General features: G+C 36.5%; 1 protein-coding gene across 5 annotated transcripts in view; it reads left to right on the forward strand.

Moving 5' to 3' along the window:
* The window catches only part of LOC127502735 (RAC-alpha serine/threonine-protein kinase), a 36,534-nt gene extending 19,567 nt beyond the window's left edge, over window positions 1–16,967 (forward strand). For 4 of the 5 annotated variants that reach the window (XM_051876026.1, XM_051876027.1, XM_051876025.1 and 1 more), the window contains 4 exons: window positions 10,421–10,635; window positions 11,703–11,790; window positions 11,884–11,986; window positions 12,190–16,967. In XM_051876026.1, coding sequence (XP_051731986.1) covers window positions 10,421–10,635; window positions 11,703–11,790; window positions 11,884–11,986; window positions 12,190–12,269 — 486 coding nt within the window. In that variant the 3' untranslated portion in view covers window positions 12,270–16,967. Of the gene's footprint in view, window positions 1–10,420; window positions 10,640–11,702; window positions 11,791–11,883; window positions 11,987–12,189 lie in introns of those variants that run through there. The other variant, XM_051876029.1, reaches the window with a different exon arrangement.
* The last annotated feature ends 14 nt before the right edge of the window (window positions 16,968–16,981 follow it).

Consider the following 16,981-nt stretch of genomic DNA (forward strand, 5'->3'; position numbering starts at 1 on the left):
ACAGCATGCTCCGTGTGGTCATCACACCGAGTTGTTGTCGTACATTCAGCCCGTGGTCGGACCTTGCTTTTCTACGGGCCGGGGTGCCCCTAGTACAAGTGTCCAGGCATGTTGTCATCACAATAGATGCCTCCACCACCGGCTGGGGTGCTGTATGCAATGGGCATGCAGCTTGGGGCTCCTGGATGGGACCCTAACTATGGTGGCATATCAGTTGCCTCGAGTTGCTTGCAGTACTCCTTGCCCTGCACCAGTTCCGACCGTTGCTGCACGACAAGCATGTACTGGTCCGGACAGACAACACCAACCGTAGCATACATCAACTATCAAGGTGTCGCAACTCGACCCTCCATCTCCTCCTCTGGAGTCAGCAGCGGCTCAGGTCGCTACGTGCAATTTACATCCCGGGCGAGCTCAATCGTGCAGCCGACAGGCTCTCACGACAGCTCACACTCCTGGGGGAATAGAGACTCCACCCCCAGGTGGTCCAGCTGATTTGGAGCCGATTTGGCGATGCACAGGTGGACCTGTTTGCCTCCCAGGAGTCCACACACTGCCAGTTGTGGGGACCCTTGGCACGGATGCACTGGCACACAGCTGCCCCTGGGGCCTACGCAAATATGCATTTCTCCCAGTGAGCCTTCTCGCACAGACTCTGTGCAAGGTCAGGGAGGACAAGGAGCAGGTCTTGCTAGTTGCGCCTTACTGGCCCAACCGGACCTGGTTCCCAGAGCTGATGCTCCTCGCGACAGCCCCTCCCTGTCGGATTCCCCTGAGGAAGGACCTGCTTTCTCGGACGGGGCACCATATGGCACCCATGTCCTGACTTTTGGAACCTCCATGTGTGGTCTCTGGATGGGATGCAGAGGACTTAGGTGACCTACCACCAGCGGTAGTTGACACTATCACTTCGGCTAGAGCGGTTGGGGACCTGCAAGCATTTTCGGTCAGTCGTGCCTGGAATTTGGGCCGGCCTTGTCTCACGTCATCTTGAGACCCTGTCTTGGATATGTGCCCAAAGTTCCCACCACTCCTATCCAGGACCAGGTGGTAAACTTGCAAGCGCTGCCCCTGGAGGAGGCAGACCCAGCCCTTGCGTTGCTTTGTCCTGTTCGCATTCTGCGCGCTTACGTGGACCGCACGCAGAGATTCAGAAGCTCAGAGCAGCTCTTTGTCTGCTTTGGAGGTCAGCAGAAGGGAAAGGCTGTCTCCAAACAGAGGTTGGCCCACTGGCTAGTGCACAGGTGTCAAACACAAGGCCCTTGGGCCGAATACGGCCCACAAAGTTATCCAATCCGGCCCGGGGGATGATTTGAACAATAATTAAAAACAGTTATGCATGGTCCACTGTCCATAAATCCGAAAGGTTATTAGTTTTATCTTGGCCAATATCTATTCTGGACCTGCAAACAAACTGCTTTGCAATCATTTCCAAAACTGTCGTTTGTGTGGAAATATTACGAAGTCTATAAACAGGACGTTAACACAGCCACATGCTGAATACTGACGCAAAGAGAAGAGCAAGTACTGTACCAGGCTAAGCTCACTGTTTGTGAAATACAGGAAGAAAAATATAAATATTGAATTGGGTTTTATATGAATGTAGCTTACAAGGGAACTGTCTTCAGAAAAGTTTCGATCTCCGTATAAGTATCCTAATTTAAAAGCAATTTAACCTAATTTAACCAAGGAAACGCTATGTCGCTGCTGTTCCACAAGCGCCACCTACTATCAGAGAGTGAATTTGCATTTTCATTCAGTCTGTCTGCTATTTTTGTTTTGTGCAAGTGTCTTATGTAGCATAGGGCCGGTTTCACAGACAGGGTTTAGACTAAGCCAGGATTAAGCCTTATTTCAATTAGGGTATTTAAGTATTATTTAAGTATTTAAGTTTATAAACATACCCTAGAAAAAAAACATTACTGGTGTACATCTTCACACAAAACAATGGCAGTGACATATTTTAAAATATGTCAGTGCAAGTTACTTTCAGTTAAAACAGCTCAAACATGCATTTTAGTCTAGGACTAGCTTAAGCCTTGTCTATGAAACTGGGGGATAATTTCACAAAGCAATAAAGTCAGACTATGCTGTTTTTCTTTATGAAAATCTTGAAATTATACAATCTAATTTAAATCAGAAACAACTGCTCATGCTCAAAATGCAGTGGTGCCTGTATACCGAAAGACTACACATATTTTTTTTGTTTAAGGCTAGTTTGGCCTGTTATAGAACAAATAAACAACAAATAAAAAAATAAAGAAAAAATTGGCAACTGGTATTAAATTTGCTCCAAAAAAAAAAAAAAAAAAAATGGAATTGGCCATAAAAATAAATAAATAATAAAAATATCAAATAAAACATTATTTTAAAAATCTAATAAAGTCTTTTCACAGTAAAAACAAATGCAGTTTTCAAAGAGCAGTGTGTTTTTTCTTTTTTCTTTTGCAAATTAATGTGTAGTTTGTATGGTTAATATTAATGTAACTGTCAGCTCACTATAAGGTTTTTTTTTAAAAAATCTGCCCGCACATGGTTACATTTTTTTTTTTTCCCATCCGGCCCTCAACCTAAAATGAGTTTGACACCCCTGGGCTAGTGGATGCCATCACCTTGGCGTACCAGTCCCAAGGGGAGCCGTGCCCCCTCGGGGTGAGAGCTCACTCCACTCGGGGTGTTGCTTCCCCCTGGGCGTTGACGCACGGTGCCTCTCTGGCAGACATTTGCAGAGATTCGCTAGATTTTACAATCTCAGAGTGGACCCGGTGTGCTGTCTACAGCTACAGTAGGTAGTCAACCAGGGGTGCGTTTCCCGAACAATGATGTAACTCGCTGCTGAACTACCATAGTACGATGCATTGTTGAACAAATCAACTAGCTAGTTACGACTGTTTCCCGAAACCGTATTGTCGCAAACCTTTTTTTTAAATTTTTTTTTATTAATTAGCCTAATGAAAATGGAACAATTTACAGAGCATAGCATAAGACAATACAAAGTGTTGGTTGTTTGTAACTTTGTTTTTTAACAATTTCAGAGAAGATATAAAACAATCAAATTACATTAAAAATACCTTGAATATTGGAGATGAATTTAAGCATTTTTGTTTATGTATATGAAATTTTGCCATCAATATGAATAAATTAACAATGTATTCAAGACCTTTGTTAACATTGTTTTCATAGTACACAATAATATCCTTTAAAGAAAAACAGTATTTATCCTTTACTAGATTAAAAATAAATTCTGCCATTTCCTTCCAAAAATTTTGGGTAATTTTACAATCAAAAAACAAATGTGTTAACACTTCTTTCTCATTTTTACAAAAGGAGCATAAATCATCAATATCAGACTATCTTGAAATTATTGATTTAACAGGGTAGATGGTATGCAACATTTTAAAATGTATTTCTTTAATTTTGTTATTGATACAATATTTAAAGGGGATTAACCAAGCAGCCTTCCAATTAATATTATCAATAATAGAGTTCCAAAAGAATTTTCCTCTAGGTGTTATTTTATTTTGTTTTTGGAAAATAATACAAATATGTTTGTTATTGCATTTTTTTATCAAACAGTTCAAGACTTTATTCATTATTGTAGAGTTATAATGAATATGACTTTTAACAAGATGAACAAGAGTAGGAGGAATAGCTTTAATGACCAAATTAAATTCCTTAAAATGCACAGGGATGCACTGTGGATTCACATGAATTGTTCATTAATTAAAAGATTCCCATAATTAACATATTCATAAGATGATTAATATCCCTGTTAAACCAATTCCTTAAAAATAAAGATTTATTGGCAGTCATTATATTGGCATTATTCCAAATGAAGGAAGTATGAGGAGAGAAATTGTGTGAGTAGCAAATTTTCCAGGCTAAAAGCACTTACTGGTGGAATTTGGACAATTTAAGAGGGAGTTTAGAAATATTAAAGTCACAAGTTAACAGAAATTCTAAGCCACCTATTTGGTTAAAGAGACTGTGTGGGATGTGGTTCCAAAGGGAGTTACGATTAATCAAACATTTTTTTAATCCAATTGACTTTAAAAGTTCTATTAACATCTTCAAAATAAAGTATTTCCAAGCCCCTTTCAGCTTTCTTATTAGTAAGAACCCTTTTCTTAGGTCTTTGGGATTTGTTTTTCTGCTTTAGATAATAGGACACAACCATAAACCAAGAGATCACGTTGTAACCAACAGTTTAATAACGCTTTTGTCTTTTTTAATCTAGAGGAGAAATTTAAGTTTTGTCTTTCTGTAACATCCTTTGTTACAAGAATTCCTAGGTATTTGACAGTGGTCTTCACTGGAATGTTATTAATAACTTTATCATTTAAAATGTGTAAAGGGAGGTTTTCACATTTGGATAAATTAAGAGTTAAACCAGAAGCCTTGGAGAAAATATTGATGAAGGAGATAGCATTGGGAATAAGAGATAAGATCTTTAAAAATAAAGTTGTGCCATCTGCCAATTGTGATATTTTAATTTCTTTACCAAAAATTTGGAGACCTTGAATTTGTTCATCATTAATGATACCAATGGATAATAATTCAACTGCCAACAAAAATAAAAAGGGGGAAATTGGACAACCTTGACGTACTCCACGGTTAATGTTAAATCTTTTAGAGGTGGAAGTGTGAAGTATTACGGAACTATTAATATCATTGTAAAACATTTTAACTACATTTAAAAATTTATTTCCGAATCCAAAAAGCATTATAGTTTTAAATAAGAATTCATGTTCAATTGTATCGAGCGCTTTATAAACGTCCAGAAAAAAATTAACTGCCCCTTCATCAACATTCTCAGCATAATCCAAAAGGTCTAGCACAAGCCTAATATTGTTAGTTATGTGTCGACATTTTAAAAAACCTGATTGGTATTCACTAATAATTTTATTTAAACCTTCTCGTAATCTATTTGCAAATACTAAAGTAATTAATTTATAATCAATTGTTAGAAGAGAGATTGGTCTCCAATTTTCTATCAAGTGAAATTATACAGATCAAATTATGATCTGTATCATAATCTCTTCATAATTATATAGATCAAATTTGGAATTATATAGTTATTTATAAAATGAGTAACAAAGTCAGAAATTTTTTTTTTTGGATCCATGCAATGATTCCCATTAATATTTAAAGCAGTTAAAGCATTTCTTTTAAAATTTCTTTTCTCAAGTGCGAAAAAATAACTTGTATTTTTTAAACCCTCTTCAAGCCATTTCGCCCTAGAACGAATAAAAGCACCTTTTTCCAAATTTAAATAGATCAGGTCTAGATGGGATTGAATTGAGACTAATTCAGCTTCTTCCTCCTTAGTAAGATTTTGCTTCTGTTCCAATTTCCCTAATTTATCAATTAATTCTAGCTCATTTAGTCTATTGATTTTTTTTTTTTTTTTTTTTTAATTCTTTACTAGGTTTAACTGCAATCTTTCTGACGTTATATATGAAAAATTCCCATTTACTTTTAAATCCTTCCTTTAGACCTCCCAAAATATCATTGGCAATTTTGTTAACACTATTATTAAAGTATTCATCCTTAAGAAGATTATTATTAAATTTCCAGTACCCTCTAAGACTAGAGTTCTCTTTTGTGCCTGTAAGCGTTAAAGAAATAAGCTTATGATCAGTTAAAGGGGCATAATTATGAACAATTTCCTTGACATATTGCAAAGTAGAGGTAGAAATAAAGAACATGTCAATTCTAGATTGCAAAGATTTGTCTTTGTTAGAACATGTATATTCTGATATCCCGGGATTGTAGAATCGGCAAGTATCAGTAAGTGATAAGTTGGCACATAGAGAAGCTAAGTTAGATTGTGCGTCACGTTGAGAAGAACAAGGAGGATTGGAATTATGACCATAAATATTACAAAGTATAAATATAGAATTGTACAATTTCACAGTCAGAATAACCCATCCTCCGTTTTCACACGTAACAGAGTTCAGAACGTTTCCTTTAAATCTGTTCATCAAAACCATAACTCCCGCTGAATGCGAAGTGCCGTGACTGAAAAAATAGATTGTCCCCACTGAGATTTCCAAACATTTTTTCATCCAAGTCCGTAGAATGTGTCGCTTGACAAAAAATATGTCAGCATCAGTCCATTTTAAAAAAAGAAATAAAGCCTTTTGCTTTGTAATTTCTCGAACGCCCCTTACATTCAAAGATGCTGTGCTCAAAGAATTAAACTTAAAGTCCATTGCGAAAAAGAACTAGAATCTAAACAACAATAAAAGAAAAGAAAAACAATAAAAAAGTTTAATTCAAAAATTACCAAGCTTCAAGACCTAATGTCTTGAAGCTGAAATTACTGGGTTAAATGTGAAAACCCGGAGATGCAGCAGGCAGTAAACATTCAGTGAAAAGAAGAAGAAGAAAAAAAACGCCCGGCATGTAAAAGTTTGAAGATGCCTTTTGTGGTTTTTCAATCAGAATTCAATAAGTCATTGGTGTCAATCCTTTTCCCCTCGATGTATGCATATGGACCACGAAATACAGCCCGTTTACCTTCCTCTCTAGCCTTCTTCACCCTCGGCCACAGTTTCTCTCTTGTCGCTTTGTCTTCAGGTGACAGCAACTCAGAGATGTAGCGCGTTGTCCAGTAAAAATCTGGAGTTTTTGGCTGCCCTCCAAATCTCGTCACGGTAACGGCGCATCGAGAAGAGAATGACAATGGGCCGCTTATGAATAGCATTTGGTGGTGTTGATTTACGACCAAGACGATGAATTACGTCCACCACCCGATCAAGCTGGTCTTGAACATCTGGAGCAACTTTCGCAAGAACATCGATAGTTATCCGTCTGACATTTTCACCATCATCCTCCTTCAAGCCATGCAATTTGAGGGACCATCGTCGAGTGTAATGTTGAGCCACTGCTATATTAGACTTAAAAGTCGCATTTTCATCCTTTAGAGCTTGCATTTCTTTTTCCATCAGGGACAACCGTTTGTCGTGAGAGTTAACTTCAACGATGAGCTGTTGCACAGAAATTGCTAAACTGTCCACCTTGGCCGAAATGAGCTCTGTAGTTTTCTCAATCGCCGAAACCTTCAGGGGTACAGGAGACATTTTCAAAGTAGGGGGGACCAAATTGTAAGCAAAAGCCCAGATAGAAAGATCAGATTTCCAGATATCGGACCACCACTTCAGACTCACCATCGGACCACCATCATATATTAAACTTGCCTGAACATTAACCTCCTAAGCACTGGGACCATTTTGGGGATTTCCACCTGGATTTGGCATACCCAAATTGTATAGCTTCCCATACCCACACACAGTGCTTTAAATACAAAATCTTGGTGTCATTTTACAGGAAGCCCTTTGAAGTTACATAAAACACTCCTAAAAGTGATAAAAAAAAAATTATAGTATATGTTGTATTTAGTATACCTAAATAAAAAGTCTCCCCATACCATTTACAGTGGTATAAATCCAATATTGCAGTGTTATTTTACAGAAAACCCTTTGAAAATACATAAACACTGCTAAAAGTGATATATATTATAGTATATTTTGTCTGTGCTATAATAAACAAACAAACAAACAAACAAACAAGAAAAGAGGTGTTTTATGATTTTGATCAGTTTTATTCTTTCAGGAGACACAAGACTCTATTACAATCTAGAACATCCTCCAGATTTGTATAATTCCTTATATGTGCATCATTTTTGTCACCTGTGTTGAGCATCACCTCAGCGTCACCCGTCTGCCTCCTGACGATGTGATGCCAGCTGCTGCTGCTGCTCACTAATCTTCAACAGAAACTGAAACAAAGAAATTACTGTTTATATACACAGTTTTTGCACTGTAATACAGCTGTGCAGTGTGCAAGTAGCCTTGCCATATCCCAAACGTATAGTTTTGACATTTTTTTTTGGTCAAATTTATAATAGTTTATCATATTGGCTGCTGTTCTTTCACATTTTAAAATAATAATAATTCAATCAAAAATGAGTATAAGCATTGTACATGCAATAATACAGTTTATACATACCAAACGCCGAGTCCTCTCCTCTTGTGCGTCCTCCCCATTGCGTCGCTGGCCGAGGCAATCATCACTTCAGTTTCGCTTTCAAAGATCTCTTTTATGGATGCTTTTCCGTTGATAGATGTGATTATCGAAATCAAAACAGTCCATAAACTATAAATCCTCACGAAAACTCACAAATACTTCAGTCAAGCCAGCTCGCGTGTCAGCCGGAACTGAATGTGAGAGATCAGCCTGTGTCAAATTTCTCGGGTTCTGAATGGACGGTTGGCTTGATTGACATCCCCACAAACGCTAACTTTCGGCATGATTTATATACCATCGACATGTCCTCAGAAAACGTTACCACGCTTTGATCGATGGTTTGGAGATGTTTCGCGTGTTTCTCTGTTCGAGAGAGCGCATTTCCTGTTCTGCACATCCGCGACAAAACAGTTGATTATTTATGAACGAAAGCTCACAGAAACTTGAAAATGGTCTCATTTGAAAGAAAATATCCTAAGCTAGTTTGTAGCTTTTTTAATGCTGTTTTAGTTTGATACTGACTTAAGCAACCCTTATCAAATGTGCGGGGGTCAATTTCTGTCATTTTAAAACTGCGGGGGTCCTGACCCCCCTGTCCCCCGTGCCAACGGCGCGCCTTGGGATACCTATCTCGGCTCCTCAGCAAAATATGAATGGAAGTGAGTATGCCGGTCCTATTTATACCCGGATGTGCCGGGTGGGTATGGCGCGGCATGTAAATCTCACTGGCCAATTCCCATTGGCTCGTTTTGTACCATTTGAAGGGATTGGGGCTCCCAAGCGAGACCCCATTACGTCAGTATTGACGTAACGTCTCCATTCCCTCCTTCACAATAGTAACCTAGACGTTCTGCAGAAGCTACAGAATAAAAGAATAAAAATGGTAATTTCGAGTTTATATCTTACATTTCTGACTTTTTTTTTCACAATTCCAAGTTTATATCACAATTATGAGAAGAAAAATCTGAATTGCAAGATATAAAAAGTCTAAATTCAGTTTTTTTTCACCTCAGTATTGTGAGTTTATGTCCTGCAATTCTGACTTTCTCCTCAGAATTGTGATATAAACTCATAATTGCAAGTTATTAAATCTGAATTGGGAGATATAAAAACCTAAATTGTGAGAAAAAAGTCAGAATTGTGAGGGGAAAAAAATGTAAAATGTTGAAAGGTTTAAATATTATTTGATCTATTGTTTACATCAAATTCTGGCTTTAAAAGTAGACTAATCATCACGGGTTTCATCAGTCTAGTCTGTCCGTTTAATGGCTTGCAACCATAAAGGGCATCTTTGACGATGCTGATGAAGACCATTTGATATTTTATCCCAATTCTGACATCCAAAGGCACAACAAGACATTTTTTTTCTCTTATTCCATTTTTTTCTCTTATTCCGTAGACTCCCAATTGGTCTATTTTCTCGCTTGTAAGTCTGCTTCCAGGAGTTCTGAGGAAAGTGATGACAGAGTGAGTCTCTCGCTGGTGGGGCTCTTGATTAGATCTGCTCTTTCATCAGAAATTAGAGACCATTTTGAATGCAAGAGCCCCTTCTACTAGGAGGCTCTACGCTTCTAAGTTCAGACAATCGTTACACCTGGAGGGTGTTCCTATAGCGTCAGCGTCTCATTCCCTACTCAGGGACCCAGGGTTACATAAGTAACTGCACTCCACTTCGCATCAGGTGGTTCTTTGCCTCCATGTTGTGCATTAAAATTGTTTAATGCACAGCTAGCCGTGGATTATTTCTTACATGGCACACTCACATAAAGCGATATGTACTAAATAGCAAATCTCAACTGCTTGATTTTTTTTTTTTTTTTTTTTTTTTTTTTTTTTTTATAATCATCCCCATATGTAAATTATTGCCCAGCTCAAAACTGCTAAATGTGGACACTTAGGCATTAAGGTATCACAAACATTAACATCTTGGATTTCTATAAAGCTGTTTTGAAACAATGTGTATTGTGAAAATAAAATAAAAATAAAAATGGTTTTGACTTGAAATTGACTTCCATCATCCAAGCATTTAGAAATATGTTTGGTAAAATATAGCACCATCAACTTTAACCATTTCCACATACAATCATCTGTTCTGTCATGTCATTAATCACTCTGGAAATGTGAAAACATTATTTCATGACAAGGCAGATTGGCTGATGGCACCACTAGCAGTACATACACAGTGCCAAGCCAAAAATAAATGATGTTGTCAGAACACACAGTAGCTATTGAATGCTTGTCAGTGCACAGACACACTTTTTTGCCCTAATAATGTAGTTATGTCATCTACCATGCTAACCAGCAAAATCTTGACCCGTTTGCCCCACTTTTGAAATTATCAGATTCAAAGTTTATGGCTCAGGTTCTCTGTTGCTTTTTTTTTTTTCAGGTTCTTGAGGACAATGATTACGGCCGGGCAGTGGACTGGTGGGGATTGGGTGTGGTCATGTACGAGATGATGTGCGGCCGGTTGCCCTTCTACAACCAGGATCATGAGAAGCTCTTTGAATTAATCCTCATGGATGACATCCGTTTCCCTCGTACACTTGGGCCTGAGGCAAAATCATTGCTGTCAGGACTGCTCCAGAAAGACCCAAAACAGCGGTGAGAGACCTCTGAATGTTGTAAAGTCACTCTTAGTGTTGTTTGGTCCCCTCAATGTACATTGTTTCAAGAATTCATGAAGGATGAATAAATGAAGGAAGAATAAATGAAGGATGTGTTTCTCTCAAGTAATTGATTCATTACATAACCTGGAAGTTTGAGTCTTTTAGTAGATTTTTATTTCTTTGAATTGTTGTAATTGACATGCAACCCTGAATGGAGTAAACACTTTTTATTATATATCCCTGCTGAACAGCTAAAATGAAACCTAAGTTGATTGGCTAGTCTTAGCCTGTTTAAATTGTAAGTAGCTGGTTTAAGCTGGTTGTCTTTTAGCTTGTCAGCCAGGTGGTTTTCCAGCCTGACCAGCAAAAAGAGGGGTCAAAACCCCTCTAAAACCAGCTCAGACTAGCTAACCAAATAATATTGACAAATAGGCCTACAGTGTGAATCAGAATAGGGCTTTTCACACTGCGCTTAACCCTGGGTTAAGTGTCCTTCTAAACACAGCTGTTCCTTATAGTGGGAGGTGGGTAGAGGAACATTTTACAACTGTAATTTAGAAGCGGTGAGTTTTATTCTTACCTTTTATAGTCTGAAAAGTCCATTCAGGAAAAAACTTGATAGTACATTAAGCAAATATAATGAGATGAGAATATAATATAATATCAGGATGTGTAATGCTAGAGCCTTTATGTAAATGGTCCGTGCTGCGTTCATCCACTTAATGACAATGACACTGCAAATATGCAAACAACAACTCAAACCCAGGATTCCATTTACCCTGGTTTTAGAATGACACAGGGTAAACTATTTCAAGTGTGAAAAGCTCTGCTATGTTTTAAGGAATTGCTGTGAAAGAGGTGCTTTGTTGTAACATAGAACTAAGAAATGTGTGACTGTCAAAAATAAGTGAAAGCATAGTTTTGTGTATGAGTGTGTGATTTAGTTAACAGTTTTCTGAAAGTTGTTATTGGAAGAGGCCTTAAAGGTAACAAGGGAATCTGGCTATTCAGGTGTTTGTTTATCTGTTCTTGTTTTGTTTTTGTTTTTTTTGTTTTTTGCAGGTTAGGCGGAGGTCCAGAGGATGCAAAAGAAATCATGCAGCATAAGTTCTTTGAAGGCATTGAGTGGCAAGATGTTTATGAGAAGAAGGTGAATAATACAGCATGTAGTTATTGACAAAATACCTTTAGGTCTTAAATGGAGGTCACTCAAGTATAATATTGTTTTTCTGTTTCTCCACAGCTTGTTCCACCTTTTAAGCCCCAGGTAACCTCAGAGACAGACACTCGCTATTTTGACGTGGAGTTTACAGGGCAGACTATCACCATCACACCCCCAGGCCAAGGTGACATTACACTACACCCTGTCTTACACTACATGCTAAAACTCTCAATTAACAGATATTTGGTTGATAATGAAGGTGCCATCTAGTGGTGATTTACAGGTTGCTCTAGAAGGATATAAAATGAATTAGAAGAATACATTTCATTTTTCATTGGTAATTTTTTTTTAATCTGTGTTGTTTTAAGTATAACTTTTTTTTTCCAGATGAAAACATGGAGTCCTTTGACAGTGATAGAAGACCCCACTTTCCTCAGTTCTCATATTCTGCCAGTGGCACAGCATAAAGAACCCCTTAAAAAATAGTTGACCCAGAAATTAAAATTTTGTGATTATTTAGTTATCCTCATGTCATTCCAAAGCTGTATGACTTTCTTCCTTATTTGGAATAGATTTTTTAATATCCTGACAAAACTTTAATTCTGTCATTTTTGGAGTTTAACACTGTTCCATGAAGCTAGCTGAACAAACTCTGAGGTTCACAGTAGGTTTAGAGTTGACAAAACATACAAACCCAACCCGGTTTAGATCAAGTTCAGTGGGCTCACAACGCTCGATATAAACGTTCTCTGTCAACTCAGAGTTTGATCCAGGGTTTGTGATGTCCCGTGTGCCAGTCACACCGAACATGGAGAGCATCAGTTTGATTCACTTGTTGTGAGAGAGCAGCCCAATTCACTTCTCTGTTGAATATTAAGAGATCTTTATGAAAAATATCATGAATTTAAACCCATTTACAAAGCAGGAACAAACACTGCTGCTGCAGCGAAAGTTTGAGAAGGCAGCTGAAAAAATACCTGACTATATTAATGCAAGTGAATTAACTGAATTTAAATAATAATTTATAAAAGTTCATGAAGAGTTCAAAAGAAAACACGTAAGCTTAATAAGTTTAAAAGCTTTATATTAAAGCTTGTATTTATATATATATATATATATATATATATATATATATATATATATATATATATATATATATATATATTTAAATGCAAAGTTTAATATTAATTGTCAATTCATATAATAATTAAATTAATCTTTTATGAATTATACATAATTATAATTCATATAATATAAGTATAATAAATAATTAGCAGCAAAAGATGGCCAATTTTTTCTAAATTCTTTCACTATGAACTGCTTTAATTTGGAGCAAGAGATACAGGGATATTGGCTTTATGGCATCACACACACAAACACATATATATGCATGTCACTTTGCTCAAAGCTAATTTTGGTCCAGTTTTGGTTTGCGATTTCTAACCTAGAATAAAACCTGCTCTGAAGTAGGTTAGCCGTATAACGTAAGTTCTAATGGCGATGAACACTGCTAAAATCCAATCCACCTTCTTGAGCAGGAAAAACCAGTTTGCTGAAACTAATCTTAAATTAACCTGGGTAGCAAGTGAAACCGGCTTCATGCAACAGGCCTCATGCCCACACTGGGCACGACCATTGTCGCATCAAAGTGCAACAGCTTGAGGCTGTCTACACTGGATGTGTCATAGTGAATGTTTCAGTTCCATTTGTCCTGTTGTCAGAAGTAGCCCAAGCATGTGGTGTATACCAGAAATAGAATGGGGCATCAGTTTTCTTTTGGCTATGCCACATCCAGTGTAGACAGCATCACTAATTGTAATGGATTAAATTTGCTTTTGACAATGTCACATTGCGATGCTTGTATAACCACAGTGTGACGGTCCCAGTCCCCATTCACTTTCATTATATGGAACAGTTGCCAGTGCATTTTTGAACATTCCACCTTTGTATTCTTAAAGCATGCTTGAAAAAAGAAAGCCATACAGATTTGGACATGAGGTTGAATAAATTACAGAATTTTCATTTTGGGTCAAACTATTCCTCACTAATAACACATATGCACACAGTTTCTGCACAAAACACTCCCCTGTGGCACTGCTAATACCTGCAACACAGCCATTGCTGTACTCCACTTCTTAAGTAGTAACACCCTTCCCATACTGGAATTCACACTGTTTCACCAGTGGTTATTATTCAGTCTAATTCTCTATTAAACATTTAGCTAGCTTCTCACAAATGCACATTGTTTCTTAAATTGAAAGGATAGTGGATATTTCACCCAAAAATGAAAATTGTTATTCTTTACTCACCTTCATGTTGTTCCAAACCTGTATTACTTTCTTTCTTCTCTTCTTTCCTCTTTAATTGTACTTAAAAATGTTGTCCTTACATATGAATGTAGTGTATCATGGTTTGTGTCCTATGAGGACACAATATTACCTGAATACCAAAGAAGTAATTAAAGGGGTAGTTCACCCAAAAATGTATTAATTTTCATTAATAATTAAATGTCATTAATTACTCACCGTCATGTCGTTCCAAACCCTTTTGTTCATCTTTGGAACACAAATGAAGATCTTTTTTGATGAAATCTGGAAAAATTCTGTCCCTCCAGCTACGTAACTACCACTTTGACTCTTTAAAAAATTCATAAAGAGATCGTAACACTAATTCTTATGAATTGAGTGGTTTAGTCCACATTTTCTGAAGAGATTTGATCACTTTATAGGATGAACAGATTGAATTTAGGCTTATATTCACATAAACATTCAACTCACACATCAGTTGTGGTAAACGGAAGCTCAAGCATGTTTGCTTGATGCGTGCGAGAACCAGTGAAGAGCCTTCAGCAAGAGGTTTGTTCTCTCGCACGTCAATCATGTTCAGTTGAGCTTCTGTTTATGTTCACTGATCGATGTTTATATGTGAATAAAAGCCTAAATTAAATCTGTTCATTATAAAAAGTGATCGTGTCTCTTTAGAAAATTTGGACATATGTATTAGTTCCCTTTCCATGGTTATATACGTAACCAGAGACGTTTTATGATCTTTTTATGAACTTTTTAAAGCGTCAAATTTTCAGTTGTGTAAGCTGTCTGTGGAGGGACAGAAAGCTCTAAGTTTTCATCAAAAAGATCTTCATTTGCGTTCCAACGATGAAGGAAAGATTTGCGAGTTTGGAACGACAGGAGGGTGAGTAATTAATGACAGAATTTTCATTTTTGGGTAAACTAACCCTTTAATTACAGATGGAGACTCATGTTGGAGCATAAGTTTCAAAAAAGTTTGTTTTGATTCTCTTTTATTAGAATAATCTTTCAAAAGATTCAATGCATTTGCCAAGATACTGTTAACCACTGAGATTTTTATCAAACAGAACAGCTTCATTCAGTAATTCAGTATAGTAGATTGTTTTTGCCCCATTGAGGAAGTACTATTTGCTTGAACGTTACAGCCGTGGACTGAAGCTTTCAGCTATAGTGGTTATAAAGGAAATTCTTTTGTATGTCAGTGCAGTTTATAATTTATAAGATCTGTCTATGAAATGTATTCATACATTCATGACTCTCAGTTGCCAAGAAACAATACTGATGTTTGTCTTCATGTGAGTTCATTGTAGCAGGAAATAGTTACACTGCATAAACGAACTAAAATTGTCAAATAATCTATCTGCTTAATTATTTGTTTTCGTTTCATGGTACCCAATATTTTTTATGTTGTATATGAATTCATGTAAGAATTGCATTTCAAGGAATTTTTTGCTAAACTTTCCAGACCCTTCATTTTGAAAACAGTGCTGCAGTTAATTTAAGTAAAACAGTTTGGCATATTTAGCATTGGAAGAATTGTATGATTCATCCCCCCAATGAATAAGCTGCAAATTCAGTTTTTTTTAAGCCTCTGCAAATGTAGCATATTTAAAAATTCACATAACAATGAATAAGCAGGTTTCAGCATTTTAGATAAACATTGGACAAAATGTGCACAGACCAAACATTTCTGAGAATGGTTTTGGTCCATATTTTAATAATGAATCCCCAAAAAATATTGTGTTGGTTGCTGGTCTAATGTGTATCTCTATATTTTTCTTTTTTTTCTACTTTGCTTTTATATTTATTTATATACGTTTTTCTACTTTGCTAAAATGAAATATTTTGTATTGATACAGTTCTAAAATTGTGAATGTTTCTCTAAAAAACCACGAGCTTTAGTTATTTGAGTTATTGTCTTCTTTCTAGCCTCTGAAAGAAGAAAGGCTGACTGAAAGACAAAAAAAACTAGACCATGTTTTTTTTTTGTCTTTCAGTCAGCCTTTCTTCTTTCAGAGGCTAGAAAGAAGACAATAGCTTCTTATATATATATATATATATATATATATATATAACGTTTAAATAAAAGTTTTTTGGATTAAAGACTATCTCCTTGTGTTTGTTGATGAATCTCACACCTTTAGGAGAATAATGATTATGCTTAGGAAATTGAGAATATACAGTATTTGTCATGGAATTGCTTCGAGATCAGTTCATGTAAGTAAGCATCAATTCTAACACATTTATGAACATAGGCTATATATGAATCAAAGTATAGTGCCATGTTTAACTATTTAAATGTTTAGCAAACATCTCTTATTGATCATTGTAATACATATAAGAACATGGGCTATTATGAAACAAAGCAGTATGCCATTTTGACCTTTTTTTATTTTATTTTATATAGTAACATGCAGTAGTAGCAAACTGTCTCTTAGTATTATACATTTTCACTTCTTGTCTGTGTTCTTTGAGTTTAGTTCATTCCCTGGGTTTTTTCTCAATCAGCTGCCCAGGTCGTGAATCAGTATATCGTGTACACGAATTTGCTCAGGACACTGACTCAAAACATATTGGGGCAATGATGGCTCTATTTCTGGCAACATGGCAACATCCTCAGTGTACAGAGTCACTACTTGTATTTATGAACAACATCTTTCTGAAATTACTTGTTTGTTATTTAAAAGTACATTATGATAAATACTTTGATTGTTACATATCCCTGAAACATTTTAGCCATAAATGTTAGCTACATTATGTCCATTACTTGTCTATATTTATGCTGAAATATAATTAAATAGTGGTTTGTTTGTTTGTTTTTTTACAAAATAAAAACATCTATCCCGTGTCATTATGTGTTGTGAGTTGGC

Source organism: Ctenopharyngodon idella, chromosome 20, assembly GCF_019924925.1.
Source record: "Ctenopharyngodon idella isolate HZGC_01 chromosome 20, HZGC01, whole genome shotgun sequence".
In the NCBI taxonomy this organism is placed as follows: Eukaryota; Metazoa; Chordata; class Actinopteri; order Cypriniformes; family Xenocyprididae; genus Ctenopharyngodon; species Ctenopharyngodon idella.